Consider the following 16,212-nt stretch of genomic DNA (forward strand, 5'->3'; position numbering starts at 1 on the left):
GCTGTTGAAGGTTCCAATCCATGCTGATGGATTACAACAACTTTTTTACCTCTTCACATTATTTCAATATCTGACTGAAGACTTTGTTCCTCTGTGTTTGCCTAATAGCGATTTCCTTCTTCCATGACACAATCCAGGACTCATTGCTTTTCTCACACCCTTTTGAGTAGGTGCTTCCAGACAACATTCTGTGTGTAAATACTTTCACACCCACTTAGAACTTATATGTGTTCCTGCAAGCTTCACAAGAAAATAATTCGAGCCCACAATAACTGTTCACCTATTCCTATTGTCACGGAAGGTAGCGTTCATGGTGGCTGCCATGTCTGCTCATCAATCCCGTGTACTGTGGGTCAGTCCCCCATACCTTGTCTTCCATCAGGGCAGGGTGGTGTTATGACCAGATCCCTCCTCCCTTCCAAAGGTCTAAGTGGCATTTTGTCACATGAGTCAGGTGCTGGGGTTCTACCACTCCAGGATGGAACCCTTCTGTAACCCCCCTTATTTGTTATGGAGGCAAATCTGAGGCAATCCCTCTTGCCCCAACAGCTCTGAGCTTGGTGGGTTTGGGCAATTTTGTTGGCATATGAACTGTCAGGGCTGCAGCTTCTGACTCAAATGAAAGTATATCCTACTCCACCGATGGCAAGCTGGCCAAACCTGATCACTTCCATTGACTTTTGCAAAACATTGCGGACTTATATTCAGGTTTGGGCAGATTATGTTTTTCAGAGAGTGGCCATCTCCTCAATACGCTAATGATGTCACCTTCCCACCATCCAGGATTGAGTAAGCTTTCTAGTTCCCCATATGTGTGATGCACACACCACAAGAAGTAAGTCAGGGTGCTTACCTGTTGTTCTTTAAGTGGTCATCTGTGCATTCACATAAGCCACATGCCAGCACCACTGGGTGTCATGAGCAACTGAATTTGTTTTTCCTTCTTTGTACTATATTGACTTAGTTGAGTGGAAGGTTAGTCTTACTGATGCATCCTCAGTCCTTGGGCCACTTAGGCAGTCTTGTTTTGAACTGAAGGAAAAGGCCGGAGCTTGTTCCTTAATAATGATGGGGGGAAGGTTCCTACCAAAATGCTCTTAGCTAGCTAGGGGACTGACTCACCACAACCAGCCCGACAATGACGATATCACTGAGTGGCTGTCCCTACCGCCCTTGCCACCCATCTGCTGCTGCTGGGCTGTGCCGCAGGGCCAGGATGCTGATGCTGCTCTCCTCACTGCTGGCAAGGCCTCCATGGGCCCTGCCCTCGCCACCCTCACTGCCTCACCTGTCCGCACAGATGGGAGCTGTGTCAGAGGGGCAGGTGGGAGCTGATTGTGGGGAAGGGGCCACAGGGGAGCCTTGGGCCAGTGGTCGAAGGCCAGTGGCCAAAGGGCAGTGCCATGAGGGGCTGGGCTGGGCCAGAGGTTCTGTCCATTTCTCTTCATTTTTCTAATTCTTTTCACTTTTGTGTATGTGTGTGTGTGATGGTATTTTATTATCTTATTATTTTAAGGTTTATTTCAGGGTGGTGGTGCCTGGGGAGTGCATGGGAACCACCATTGAGTTGGTGCTGGGCAGGGGCAGATATGGTGTTGGGGGTCTAATGAGTCAGTACAGAAGAAGGAGAGACCGATGACTTATATCTGTCCCCACTTCTGGTTATTTTCCCAACCAGAAGGTTCCTGGCAGCAATATCAACCAGCCCCTGGGCCTGACGGTGCTGCTATTGAACACCAGGTTCATCCATAATAAAACATCACTCATCCACAATTTAATTTAATTGTGGATGAAGGGGCTGACCTGGCATGTATTACAGAGACCTGGGCGGGGGAAGGGGGAGAACTTCTCCTCACCCAGCTTTGCCTGCCAGGGTATCTGATGCAGCACCAGCCACACCCAGAGAGAAGGGGAGGTGGGGTAGTCCTGATTTTCCAAGACTCAATCTCCCTTACGGGGCTTCCTGTCTCTTCAAGGCCAGGCCTTGAGTGTTGGTGCCTGGTGTTGGGTGATCAAGACAGATTAGGGATTCTGCTGGTGTACCGTGCACCCTCTTGCCCATCAGACTCCCTGCCTGAACTGACAGAGATCATCTCAGACCTGGTATTGAAGACTCCCAGGATGTTGGTCCTGGGAGACTTCAGTTTCCATGCCGAGGCTGCTCTGTCCGGGGCGGCTCAGGACTTCATGGCTTCCATGGCAGCTGTGGGCCTGTCTCAACATGTCACTGGCCCAACCCCTGAAAGAGGTCACACTGTGGACCTGGTTTTCTCGACAGGGCAGGAAGAGGGTGATCTGGAAGTGAGGAATTTGACCTTAACTCCTTTGTCATGGTCAGATCACTTCCTTGTGAAGTTTGAGCTCAGGGCTGATCTCTCCCTCCAGAAGGATGTGAACCATAATAAGATGGTCCACCCCCAGAGCCTTATGGATTCCTGGGAGATTTTCCAGTAGATAAACTGGGACTCCTGTTGATGGCCTGGTCGATTTGTGGAATGGGAAAATGACCAGGGCAATCAACACGATTGCTCCTAAGCATCCTCTCCCATATAGCAGAGCCTGCTCAGCAGCATGGTATGTGCCTGAACTGCGGGCAATGAAGCAGGCTGGGAGACGATTAGAGCGCAGGTGGAGAAAATCACAGGATGAATCTGACTGAACACACTTGCGTGCTCATTATCAAACTTATGCTGTGGCGGTGAGGGTGGCAAAGAGGCAATTCTTCTCTGCTTCCATTGCCTCCTCACGGTGCCATCCAGCGAAGCTTTTTCAAATGGTGCGTGGCCTGACACACACTGGCCGAAATAAAGATGTGGTGACACCCTCAGCAGCCCACCATCACGACTTTGCCCAGGAAAAATAATCCAGCTTTTGAAATTTTCACCATCCAGTGATAATCCAAGTAATGGGTTCCAGTTTTGACTGAGAAATTTACAGAGTTTTGTCAACTCTAGTTTCAAAGATGGAACTGACCTCATGTATCGTTTTGGTGTGAGTGTCTTCACTGCTGCTCTCCAGTTTGTGGGATCTAATTTGTTTGATGCTTTATTTACTAAATACTTGTATTGTTTCTATGTCAGCAGGAAAGGAGGTGCTTGCCTGGTGGGAAGCCAATGCCTACATATATTTGAGATTGTCTTCCCATTCACAGGATCAAGGATCTCCTTGGCAATGGCTTTGGAGCACAGGATCTTCCAAATACTCTTACAGAGACAGTCCATGATATTTGCTGGCCTAAAATAGGATAAGACACCTCACTGTTACTATCCATCTTCACCTGAATGGAGAATTTCTTAACTGCCACAAGAATTCACTTTGATATTGTAGAGTCCACCCAGCAGAACTTAGCTGATGTGGCTCCTTTACAGCCTGATGTTCTTAAACACATTGCTAAAACTCTTCTCTCCATTCTGTTCTGGCAATGACAATCTTTTCTATGTTGTTGTCAGAGATCTAAAGCACCAATATTGGTCCCTGCTTTGTGTTGAAACTGACTTCATCCACAACTCCCATCTTGCTATGAATACTGACTTCCTCCATGGCCACCTTAAACTTTAAGAGTATCAGGCTTTTGATTCCTTGACTGAATTGGTGCTTGCCCCGCCACTTTAAGTCTAGCAGCTACTGTGTCTGTTCCAATGGCTTTTACTGCCGTTACATCTAACACCCCCCCCCCCCGTAAATTCCTTAGCTTCTCAGGATTCTGCAATCTCTACTGCATTACCAGATCCCTTGGTGGTATAGCAGTCTTTGGAATGGGAGTAATATCTGTCCAGCTCAGCCTAAACAGCTTCAGTGGAGCTTTTCTTGTCCTCACAAAAACAAGTGTAGCAGATCAGCCTGTCATATACAGTATTTGGACCCATTTCAGTTAGGGTTAAGACTGAATTTATGACAACTTATGCAAGGAGAGAGGCTGGGGGAATGCAACCATGTTGATACTCCTGGACCTCTCAATGGCATTTTCCATGGTATCTTCTGGGGGCTGTTTGAGTTGGAAGCAGGGAATACTGCATTAGGTCTACATCAAACCAGGGCAAGACTTAGACAAGATCCACACATCAACTGCTTAAGAAGGCCATAAACTGAATGCTATGAGGGGAAAATATTTATCTACTGAAGCAGTTCATACATTTGGTAGAGAACTTCCTTCTTCCTTAGCCACTTACCTGAAGATAAACATGAAGTCACCAGAGTTTTGCAGTCCTGCTGGTTACAAAGCAACAAACCAGTACAGCTAGACATACGGCAGATCGCACTTTCAAGGTTACGGTTAGTGTTGTAGGGATGGAGTCTGCATCTCCCAAAGTATATTATTCCAAAGTGAATATTTCACACTGGATCTAAAGTGGAAGCAGAGGTAGGGCCAAATGAGCCACAAGATAAGGCAAGTGGCTCAGGAGAACCAGACTGTCCCTGGAAGACATGGTGGAATAGTAGTTTGGTTCCAGTTCAAATGAGCAGACCAATTAAGCAATGTCTGGTGTTGCTGCTATCTGGTCCACAAGCAGTGCAAACCTCCCTGAGGGTGGAGCCATCTCCATTTAGTGGGGGAGGGAGGAGGGGGATTCAGTTTGGAATCAACTCTCTGAAATGAGCAGAACTAACTGTACAACTAATTGGGGGTCGTTAACTTGATGGATGTTTCTTGTTAACGGTCATTATATTACTCACTTTGTAGTTTAACTTAATAAAATACTGTAGCTTGAAGCCTCTCACCTTGATGTGCCAGGAAGGGAAAAAGAGAGAAGTTCATGGGAGGAAGAGAAAGCTCTCACAACAGGTGCTATGCTCTGTGCTGCTGGGGTCATGTCAGATCTGCCAATATCACTAAAGCCAAGTACTTCTGTAGGGAGGATTTTCTTTTTGTTGTATAAGGATTATTCAGTTTACAAATGGACATTCTCCGTGGGCTGCAAAGAATGATGACCAGTAAAAAAAATTGGAAATGGAAGCAACCCAACAACCTTTCTGTTTTTCTTGCTGCTTTTGGGACAAGTTGCCACAAAATTGAGAGGCCTCTCAGCCTCCTGACAGCCACTTTCCCTGGGAGAAATCAACACAAGGATTTAAGTGCTGCTTCCTTTCTTCAAAATATCTCCCAATATATCTGCCATAAATCTGGATGCAGCCATAAATATTTTCCTTTATATTTTGTCTCAAGACTAGTCCATTTTGTAACCAGATGGGAGTGCATCAGCATGGATGCACAGGTTATCTCTGTCATTTCACAGGTATGCATCCAGACGGGCGTTTTAGGATCACCTTTTCTCTGCTGTCAGAGGAGCAAGTAGACTCTTTACTAAGTAAAGATACTGTTGGTGCCCTTAAATGGTGCCCAGTTTTCCTTACTGCTGCCTTCCAGTGTGTGCCTGTGGTTGTGGCACATTGTTGTCTGTGTAGGTAATGGTGCACCCATACATCGACAACTGGCTTTTTGTAGTCCCCCACAAGTCTGTTTTCAAGAGGTGTCTCAGGCCTATGTTCATACTTCTTTGCAAGCTTAGGCTTTGTGTGAATGCTGACAAGTCACATTACTGATTAGTTACACTCATTCAGTATATTGGAGCCATACTACATCCTCTGGTGAGACACGTGACTCTTTCTTGGGACAAGATGGCACTGCCCTTGTCAATGAGGTTGGCAGATGGTCACTACTTTCATGATTTTCTTGGCTATCAGGCTGGGTGGTGACAATGGCATTGCAGGAACAGTGTGTCATTATGTGTGTATTCCGTTATCATGTTTTTCTGAAGTTTCCCTGTTTCTGCCATTGAGTTTGGTGGCAGGGCAGTTGAGGCAGCGGCAGATACTCCAGCCTCCATAAGGTAAGGCTTTGAGACAGCTACCTCAAGTGTGATCCCTCTTAGTCATCCACATAATTATCTGAAACAGATGGAGGAGAGAGATAACCATGCTTCATCCGCATACAGGTGATTTTTTTCCCTGTGCATCACCTCTCCAGCAGTTCTATGTAGCCAGTAAACATCATGAATTAGTGCACATGTTATATGGCAGAGCAGAAGCCCTACAGAATCTTGCTCTGGCAGTGATCAGCTAAATAGAAACTGTGCCATGAATGTGCACCAGTTCTGATCCTTGTTTGAAAATCCAGTAGCATACCATGGTAGAGGGTGTGTAAAGTTGTTGAATTATTGGAGAACCCACACATTCAGTCATATGAGGTGGCTCTAGTCTAAATTCTTTACAGAGCAGTCCTTTACTGTTCAAAGATGTTATTGAGACTTGCTGTCAGATCAGCATAGGACTGCAAGTATTATTTGCTAATCACTGGAAGGTTCATGGAAAGCCTTTAAAATGAGAATAACTGAAAGACTATGTGACATAATAATATTGATGAAATCAAGGGCTTAACATTAAATACCAACTTCACTTTCTTCAGTAAATAGAATATGAGAACCAATGGGATCCTGCATGCAGCATTATTTGTGCATTCCTTGGGGTAAATTTTAAATGTTTGAAACCTCTTTAATTTACTGCTTTTCTAAATGGCTAGATAACTACATTATATGCAGCTGTTTATATTTAATTGATAGGGGAGCCTGAATGCTTGCCAGTCCCAAGTATACTTGCACAGTGGAAAACAGTTCTAAAGACAGTCCAAAATGATCAAGAATGCTTTTTTCCAGAAAAGGCCAGATGGGCAGAATGCACCGAAAAGACTCTGCGGACTAGTCTTGATCTAAAGTTAGCATTCCACTCATTTCTGAGGATGTTTTTACAAATATCAACACCCCGTTATGCAAGTAGTAAGGTCCATGAATGAAGTAGAGCAAATGGAGGTGGAGTGTCTTCACTGGATATACTTGCTCTGTTTCTCTTTTCTGACTAAGATGTATGTGCTTTGTACATCACTATGCTATGTCTCAGAGTTTTTCTGCTTCTCATCATTCTTTTAAAGGGGGAAGTTAAAGGGGAAGGGAAGAAACATAGGTATTCCCATGAAATGCGGCACTCTCCTGAAGCTACTGAGGATGTATCCTAAGAAATACAGACTATGAGAAGGAACAGTGGTGATTTGTGTGCTGCTAGTATTAACTTTGCACTAGATTGAAATGTACAAAACCTCCCACTATAACAAAATAACTCCTAAGGAGAAAGAATGTGCATTGCATTCATTTCAAGGCAAACTGTGGAATAATTTATAGAATTTGGGAGGCTCCCAGATCTAGATTCTACCATTGTTTGTTCCTCAACTCACATTTTAAAAGCTTGCTGGCCAGCTATCAAATGTCAAGACCACCTCTGAGGGTACATTCCTACTGAAATTTTTCAAAGCTTTATTTTTTTAAATATTTACATCTGATAATAGTGAGGCCCCATATTAGGCAAAAGATTGAATCTCTATTAGTAACATCAGAATATTTCATTGGATATGTGGAGAGACCACATATTTCACTCTACTACCATCTAGAATATTAAATAATGAGTAGAACCAACCCAGAAGTGTATACACCAGTTAGCCTTTTTGACCTTCCCCTCCCTGCAAATACATACTAGAAATACAATCTAGTCAAATTTAAAAGATTGTGCAGCCCATTGATTTGAATGGGGTTCTAATCACTTCCTCTGGCTTGAATGGATTTAAATTCTTTGATGTGGGTGGGATTGTGCTGTAGCTTTTGACTCAGGTCCAGAGTACCTACATACTAGTACGTATTACCATCCTTCATATGGGATGTTTAAAGAAAACCAGCTGTGGAAACCTGCATACAGTTTTCCATGGAACATTGATGAAGGGAAGGGGCTGCTCATTCCTCAGACATTTTTCCTGCTCAAAATCTGTCATCCCCACTTGTTTTTTCTCCATAAAGTGAAATATGTGGTCTCTCCACTTGTGCGACTCAGCCCCACCTTGAGGCCCTTTGACAACACACAGGAGGCCTCGTTGCGCATGGCTGTAGTCTAATCTGGTCATGAAAATTACATTCTTGAAGTGAAAGGTTAAGCAAACTGCTTTTTGTTAAGCACCTTGGAAGCTTTGCTAAGAGGTGGCATATAGATCTTTAAATGGATTAAAATATTTTACATAATCTATTTTTATATTTCCTTAATTAATAGACTATTCAGTCCTCCAAATTTTCCAGTATCAGGTTGATTCTGATTTAAGGGTAAATTGTTCTTTGAAGCTCTAGATGAGTATTTTGGAAATTTTTCCATAATAATGTATGTTAGGATATCAGATTAGTATATTAAATGTAATAAAGAACCCTGTGCCAGAGGCTTTTTTGTGATACTACTTTGGAAGATGAAAAACACTTTGGTTCAATAGAAAACCAGCATCATTCTTGTTCATTTGAGTCCATTTTTGGCAACATACTGATAGTCATCCATATATGAATACAATAAACACTTTGAAATGCAAATTGTTAAAGAAAAATAGCATATGGTAGAGGTACGTACATATTCAAATCAGCTCCTGCATTTTAGAGATGCGAGTACAGCTAAGATTATTCTTTGGAAGGAGTCTTGAGCTTTTGACACACTGAAGCTTGAACTAATCAAGGCTTCCCAGTAAGCATATACACATATCCATATCAAGGAACCAGGGCTGAGAATACATGGATTAGCATAGTAATTTAACTGCCCCCTGCTAATCAACTAAAGCAAACAGATGATGCGTATATGATGCATTTGTAGAGGCAGTCTTTCAGAACTCTGAATAAACCAGGTAGCTGACCATGTATATTATGTTAATTCTAATAAACTGAAAAAGTGAGACAGATGCTAAAGTGCTGCCAGCCCTTGCACGTAAGATTTTGATGTGAAGGCTTTACAAGAACCACTTTACAATAAGATCTCTCTCATGAGATGCAGAATCCCATTAAGTGACTGAATTCATGCTCTGGCTGACTGATCTGTTATGTTCTTAGTAAAAATTCAGTAGCAGAGAAATAAGTGTTGCATAAATACGCATGGAACATGTATTAAATAGCCTTGGATGTTAGGCTGGGAGCTTCCTTCCTGCTGGAGTACTTTGCAGAAGCAATGGAAGGAGCTGTTGTGTTGAAGTAATAAAAATTCAGTTATCAAAATCCCTGCCAGTTTTGGAGTAGAGACTTTCTCATGTTGACCCAGACTTCACAAAGCCATGAAATTGGAAGCTAAGGCAGATGCCTTAACTGTATTGCCCCAAGAAGAGTGATGTTCATTGTGGCCTCTGTGCATCACGCATTTGGGCTTTGCCGTGCAGCGCAAGGCCTGGATTAGAGAAATACGTCTATAGTTCAGCATCATGCCCGTCCTTCTGGGTAAAGGGGGGGGGGGCGCTCCTGTCCAGTCTCTCAGTTCCTTTTTGACTGCACATGTAGTCGCATCATTGATCGGAACCTTTATACTCTCTGTGCCTAATCCACTTCTTCCTTGCTCTAAAGTCGCTTCATGGCCTCTCTCTTTATTTATTTTATTTATTTATTTATTAAAACATTTTTATGCCGCCCCATTCGCCGAAGCCTCGGGGCGGCTTACAACATAGATAAAACAATAAGTTAAAATATCCATATAAAATAATCTTAATTAAAACACACATTATAAAATAAAATAAGCCGCCCGGGCCAGATAAAATTCAATTGTATTTAGCATTTAAAATGTTGCTTAAATAAAAAGGTCTTAGCCTGGCGCCGACAAAGACCCCTCTATGTGCTCTCTCTCTGTCTCCGCATGGCTGACCCAGGTTTTTGTAGATGCACCTTGCCTGCCTGCCGCAGATAGCCATCCACATTTCCTCCTCTGCCTTGGTGAGGGACACATCATGAAAACATGCCCACACTGCAGGTGTTCATGAAGCAAATATGCCAGCAGGGGGCATATTGCGTCAAGTTTGCCTCATGGTAGTTACCAGTTCTTCAGGGAAAGAAGAAACCAAGGAAACCACATGGCTAATCAGAAAGACCTGGAAAAGGGCCACTCCTGCAGTGAAGGAGAGACCAGCAGGGGCCACAGCTGCCCCACTCCAAAAAGTGCTGTGCTACCAGGCCCACCTCTCCTTCAGCTGCTTCAGCTACACCCCTCTGTATGCACTACTCCCAGGTGATGGATGCCAGCAATGACAGGCAGGCAGATTGTGTCCCACCTTGTCTCTTCACGTGACGGTGATGTTGTCTGTGGCTGTTTGGATGTGGCACCCCCTCAGGGAGACTTGGAAGGAGGCAAGGTCCTTGATGTGGAGGTACAACTTGGGCCAGTCCCAGAGACTCTGCATGTGCATGTTGCTGCAGTGTGCTCCCCAGCTTGTGTTTGAGGTGTCTGTGGTGTCTGTGATGGATGGCCCCAGGGGGAAGAAGGTGACCCCAATGGATAGGCTGTCCGTGGTGCTCCACTGTTGAAGGGACTGCCTGACCATTGCTGGGGGGTGGGGGCAGGGTTGTGTTATGGGGATCTTTGTCCATGTCAAAGGCTTCCATGAACCAGAGCCGGAGGGATCTCATTCGAAGATTGGGTGAGTTGCAGCACTGACACCGTGGCAGCCATGAGACCTAGGAATCTCTGGGTGGTGTGTGCTGTTGAGTAAACCACAGTCCAGATGGACATGGCCAGCAAGGTGAGGGTCTGCTTGTGGTTGTGAGAATGGAGTTCAGGCGAGCCCCTATGCAGAGGATGTTGTATTCTTTGTCATTGAGTAGAAATGTTGTGTATATTCATAAAACTGGCAGCTTTGTGTAATAATGGTAGGAGGAATAAAGCAATAGTTCAAAGCTTGTCCTGGGCAACAGAAACTAGATCAGAAATTTTGTAGTTCATTTTGCTATTAGAGATTAACCATGCATATTAGAGAAGACAATATGTGGAGTTGAATGGTTTCCTTCACCTGTTTTCATCTGCCTCTTTGCATCCTGTCCTGGCCACTGTTAATTTACCATCACTTTATTTTTGATGGGTCAGCATACAGGGATGGCAGCTTTTTGGATTGAGATCACAATAGAGGAGTTGCACTGTTATAATTAAACTTTTAATAATTACAGGCAGTTCCTGAGTTACGAACAACCCAAACTTATGAACAAACTGCCATAAAGCCTATTAATTTTTTAAAATTGCTGCAGAAAATTGTCATTACTATAGGGAGAGAAAAAGTGAAAGGGAGTGAGGGAGGCCCTCCAAAGCATCACCATAGAGGGAGAGGAAGGGAAAGGGTAGAGAGAGAAGCATCAGAAGCATGGCTTCCTGCCCCACCCATCTGGAGAGGGAAATCCCTCTGGCACTTCCTTGCTGCAAAGAAGAGGTACTGGTGAGCTTTGAGGGGCAGCTAGAGATATTTGTGGTTTTTCACTTTCATGGGGAACCCATACGCCCAACCCCTGTGAATGTGGAGGGCCAACTGTATGTAATCTGACTTACTTACAAATTTGACTTAAAAGACAAATATCCATATTCTCAGGAATGGAACTCATTCACAACCCAGGGACTGCCTATATATGAAAACATGTTCTCCAAAATTATCACTATGTCTTATCCCTTAAACTCAATTTCATTCTGTATTTTTTCCAATAGATCAGAACCAAACATAGGTTGATACTAAAATTATAAAGGACAAAAAGTAAATGCTTTAAATTAATGCTTACATATGGGCTTATTTGAAAACAATTTTGGTTGAATGTGACAAGTCTACAGCGGATGGAAGCAGGAGCTTTTGATCCAGCAGAGCATTGGCAATAGCGGAACCAAACAGGGACTAACTTCACTGATTCCTTCCTCCCCTTATAGCCTCCAATGCCCCATGTCAGTCTTTGAGAGAAGGTCCAGGAACCCTCTGAGAGCACGGGGGTCTGCAGGAGGGAGGAGAACCAGTGGAAATTGGTTACCCACATTTCCAGTAGCAGGATTATTCTTCATGAGTACTGCCTAAAAATACTCTGCTTCCAATCCTGAATAATTGGGAACTGAATTAACAACAAGGGTATACTAAGGAAGATTTTGCTGGACTGAAGTAACTCACAGAATTGCAACAAAAGAAAAAAAGATAACAAATGTGCTATGTATGTTAATTATTTGCATAATTCAATAGTATTCTGCATATGAATTTGCATTTCACTTCAGTAACTTTAATTCCTTTTATTCCTAGGAAATGTGACTACTAGTACATCTGTGTCTCAGATGACAAGTGGCATCAGCCTGGTTTCCTTTAACAGTCGACCTGATGGGATGCACCAGCGTTCCTATTCTGTTTCCAGTGCTGACCAGTGGAGTGAAGTGACAGTTGTTGCAAACTCAGGCATCAGCAGTGGTAAGGCAGTACAGAATTGTTTGTGTTATTTTTGCTGACAGATTTATGATGATTCATCAAGTGCTCTCCACAAAGATGATTTCATATTAGTGAGACCTTTCTCAGACTCCCCCCCCCCTCCCCAAACCCATATTTAGAACTGTGGACTTGGGGCTGAATTACAGTCACTACAGCAACACACACAAACAGAAATCCTGTCCTGCATTTGTATAGGGAAAAATGAATGAGTTCCACTTCAGCCAGCATGGAACCAAGCTACATCAAAAAGATAGCAGAGCAGCTTTTACATTGAACTGTGGGAAAAAGCTGAGGGTTAGGGTTAGCAAAGACAGGGAGAAGTGTTGCGTTGCTCAGCACATCAAAGAGAGCATATCATGTAAAGTGGAAATGCGAAAGGAGCAGGCTGCTCCACAGTCACAATGGCCGACAGTGCCAGGCCCCACCTAGGTAACCTAGGTAACCTTGGGGTGGAGAGTTAAGAGACACTTCTGAAGGATAAAGTGTATTGTAAGAATGGTAAATTCAGTTACCCTCACATAGGTTGGATAAATAAATGTGTGTTCTAGTCATGAAAAAGAAGTACTGTTTCTAGATATCCTAAATGACTATGCCTGAAAAAATACCAAGGAACCAATCAGAAGAAGGGTGACTCTGGACTAGTGATATGTGAGGAATCGGACGTGCAGGTATAAGTAGTGATACTGTTTTGTGCACACACTGCCCATGCGCCTGCTGCACAAGGGGACTACTGCCTCCACACAATGACCTGTGGGCCTTCTGTGTGTGCTGCATGTAATGTGCAAGCCAATTTAATGGAGCACATCCCCAAGTCCATCCCACAACCCGGGGCTACCTGGGTACTGTGCACCCATCAAATGCCTGTGCTGTTGGAACCACTGCCTGGTCTCTCTCACACACACACACACACAATCATGACAGTGTTTGTGCACACCAATGCATGCAGGCACCATGCAGGTGCCAGAAGATAATGCCTTTTCACAGGTGATAGCTGTATGGGGCGGGGAGGCGATGCATGCACGGCTAGCACGTAGCACTGCACTCTGTAAGTGGCTGCAGGGACTGTTCATGTGCACTTAGCGCGAGTTGTGGGTTACGTACATTGTGCTGGGTACATGAGAATTGTGCACTTAGGCGAGAGAATAATTCAATTCAAAGAAGGGGCTTGCCAGCATTCCTGAGCCTTCACAGACTTGATCTTGGCTTGGCTCACTTCCTCGGCCAGGGTCAAGCATAGGAAAGAAACCCTAAGGGTGCAAGAGAGGCAGATTCCAGGCAGGGCTTCAGAGCACTACTCTGGATCTAATCCTTAGTGGTGCCTCAAGCTAATGCAGGATGTTCAGGCTAGGCCAATTGAAAACAGTGACTACCAGTTCTTATATAAGTGGAAGATAACCAAAGTGATATTTGACTATAAAGAGAAGCCTTGTGTGAAATAAGGGGATTGGTAAAATGAAAGCTGAAAGGGAAAGCTAAGGAGGCCAGATCTCTCTAGAATGCTGGAGAATTACTTAAACTGGAACAGTATTGCATGCTGAAAGTCAAGCAAGGTGTCAGCAAGTCCAAGTGGTCACCAATGATTTAATTGGTCTTTTGCATTTTATTCTCTCTTACTGATAGATCAGCAGTCTCTCCTGCCAACACCTCTTTGGCTGTTGTGGTCCATATTTATTAAAAATGATCAGAGTTAATGCAGTGAAACATGTTTAGAAATTAGAGTAGGCCATAGTAAACAACTTATCTAACACTGTGTCTGGTACAACAGAATTGAGACAAGGGTGTACACTTGTTCCTCTTCTTTTTAATTCATTTTTAAATAGTGCAGTAGCATGCTTATGATTGCCATTTCCCAATTAAATTAGGGTATGTTAGGAACTTGCTTTCCCCTTATTCATTTCACGCTCCCAAAACAACAGATGATCTTGCAAAATAGCTCTCTATTGCCATTACACAACTAACAGGCTACAGCAACTGAAAGACTAGTCTCTGTGCATTAACAGTGTGATTAGTTGAAGCCAAACTAGAAACTATTTCCAAACCCCCTTCTTTTCAGTAATGCTGAGGAGTCCTTTTGGAGAAGGGCTAGCCTCTGAGAACTATACAAACCCTTTAACTGGGTAGCTCTTCTGTCCCAGTGCCACATGATAAAGTCAGGGACTGAACAGGGCATTGCTCATCTTCCTCCTCTCCTTTGTCCCTTCCCTTTTCATCAAAACCCTGTCTGTTCCCTCAAAATGGGCCCAACACAGCTCACCATCAGCACTGTTGGTGCACATTTAGTCTCCTGTTCTGCTGGTGGCCCCGGCTACCACATCTATGCCAGCCCCACAACCAGTCTCACTGCTGACTCCGTCAACAGTCCCAACACCAGCTCCTCCATCAAGTGCAGTGGAACCAGTCGCAATGCACTTCTTCTCCAAAGGGGAGATATGGGACACACCTCACCATATCCCAGTGAGTCCACCACCCCTGTCTCCACCTAGATCTGTTGGCTCTGCATAATGAAGCTTTTTCCACTCTCTTAACCCGCATCTGGACAGACCCTCCTCACCAGCTCAGTCCCAGAGTACTACCCATCAACCTACAGAATGGTCAAGGTCCCCACCACTGGCCCAGAACTGGGAAACCTACTGAACCCTGCCACCACCAACAGGACCATACAATCCCAACTATCCTTGGGAACAGAGGCCCTCAGACATGAAGTACTACCAGTGGGAGTCATCCACATACCACACAGAGGACCCATGGGTCCTGATGCCACCGATCCTGCCACTGGTCCTGGCTGCCCCATCACCGGCCTGTCATCTCAGACTGGATCTGGCCTTCCGGCCTCCTGCTCCTGTCGGTCCATCATCACAACAGCATGCACTGCCACAAAGACTATCTTCTCCATCCAGCCATTCTTCATCTTCAGATCCTGCCGATTGTGCCTCTGATTACCATCTACCTCTTCTCTACAATGACCTGCTGTCAACATCCTGAGATGACATCATCTCACAAGGTCCAGGATCCCCCTCCAAAGACCTGGGAAGGTTCTCTGGACAGGTCCTCCAAATGGTATTGTTGCTTAGACTGGAGACTCAGCAGCTCACTGAGTCTCTGGTAGACTCAGTCCAGACAAAGAATTCTGTGCTGATGGCCTCATGCTCTGCATTCCATGAAGGAACTGTGGAAGGCCCCAGTGCAGCTGCAGTCAACATCCCACTGTTTGGAGAGCTTGTACCAGGTTCAGGAGAGTGATGTCCCATTATACCATCTGTGACTGAACTCTGTCATCGTAGAGTCAGTGCAGAGACAATCACAGCGGGAGCGTGCTACCCTGGCAGACCATGAAGGACGGTGATTCAGTGAAATGGCAAGGAGGGTCTACGTGGCAATGGAAATGGGCCTTCATATCTCCAGTTATAAAACAAATTCGAGGAGATACTAGATCTTTCTCTGGGAAAAGATGGGTGCTAGGGTATTCCAGACAGAGACCCTTCAACTCTCCAGACAACAAATAAATAGCACACGCCACTATGTCAACTGTGACTTGGGCTCCTGTCAGTGTCATTCCTGAGCATTCTGGCAAGATTCCCAGGTGCACATGAGAAGCTGGCCGTTTTTGTGGGACTGTCAGCTCTGAGTATGAGGATGATGGGTAGTTGGCTGACCTAAGCAGGGCTGAGAGCTTGAACTCTGATAACGGAATTGGTTTTGTAATGGACAGGCCTCCACCTGCAGACCCGGTTTCTCAGTACCGATCTGAGCCTGCTCAAGATAAAATGATTTCAAGGACAGCCATGGGGCCCATCCACCCACCTGTGGGAATGAAGAACAACAACAACATACTGAGGGAGTGGGGATTTGTAGATGGGGAATCTCTCAGATGAAGAAGTCCAGCCTCCTGAGCAGGAGAACCCAAAGGTCCGTCATCACAGCTGCAGGGTGACCCAGTGGGGACTCAGAGTAAA

General features: G+C 44.7%; 1 protein-coding gene across 4 annotated transcripts in view; it reads left to right on the top strand.

Moving 5' to 3' along the window:
• AGAP1 (ArfGAP with GTPase domain, ankyrin repeat and PH domain 1) overlaps positions 1–16,212 on the top strand; it is a 497,479-nt gene that overhangs the window by 289,981 nt on the left and 191,286 nt on the right. For all 4 annotated transcript variants that reach the window (XM_044431796.1, XM_044431798.1, XM_044431797.1 and 1 more), the window contains one exon: positions 12,080–12,241. In XM_044431796.1, the coding sequence (XP_044287731.1) occupies positions 12,080–12,241 (162 nt within the window). The remainder of the gene's footprint in view (positions 1–12,079; positions 12,242–16,212) is intronic.

The sequence above is a fragment of the Varanus komodoensis genome, unplaced genomic scaffold, assembly GCF_004798865.1.
Source record: "Varanus komodoensis strain SLA01 unplaced genomic scaffold, ASM479886v1 scaffold23, whole genome shotgun sequence".
NCBI classification, from domain to species: domain Eukaryota; kingdom Metazoa; phylum Chordata; class Lepidosauria; order Squamata; family Varanidae; genus Varanus; species Varanus komodoensis.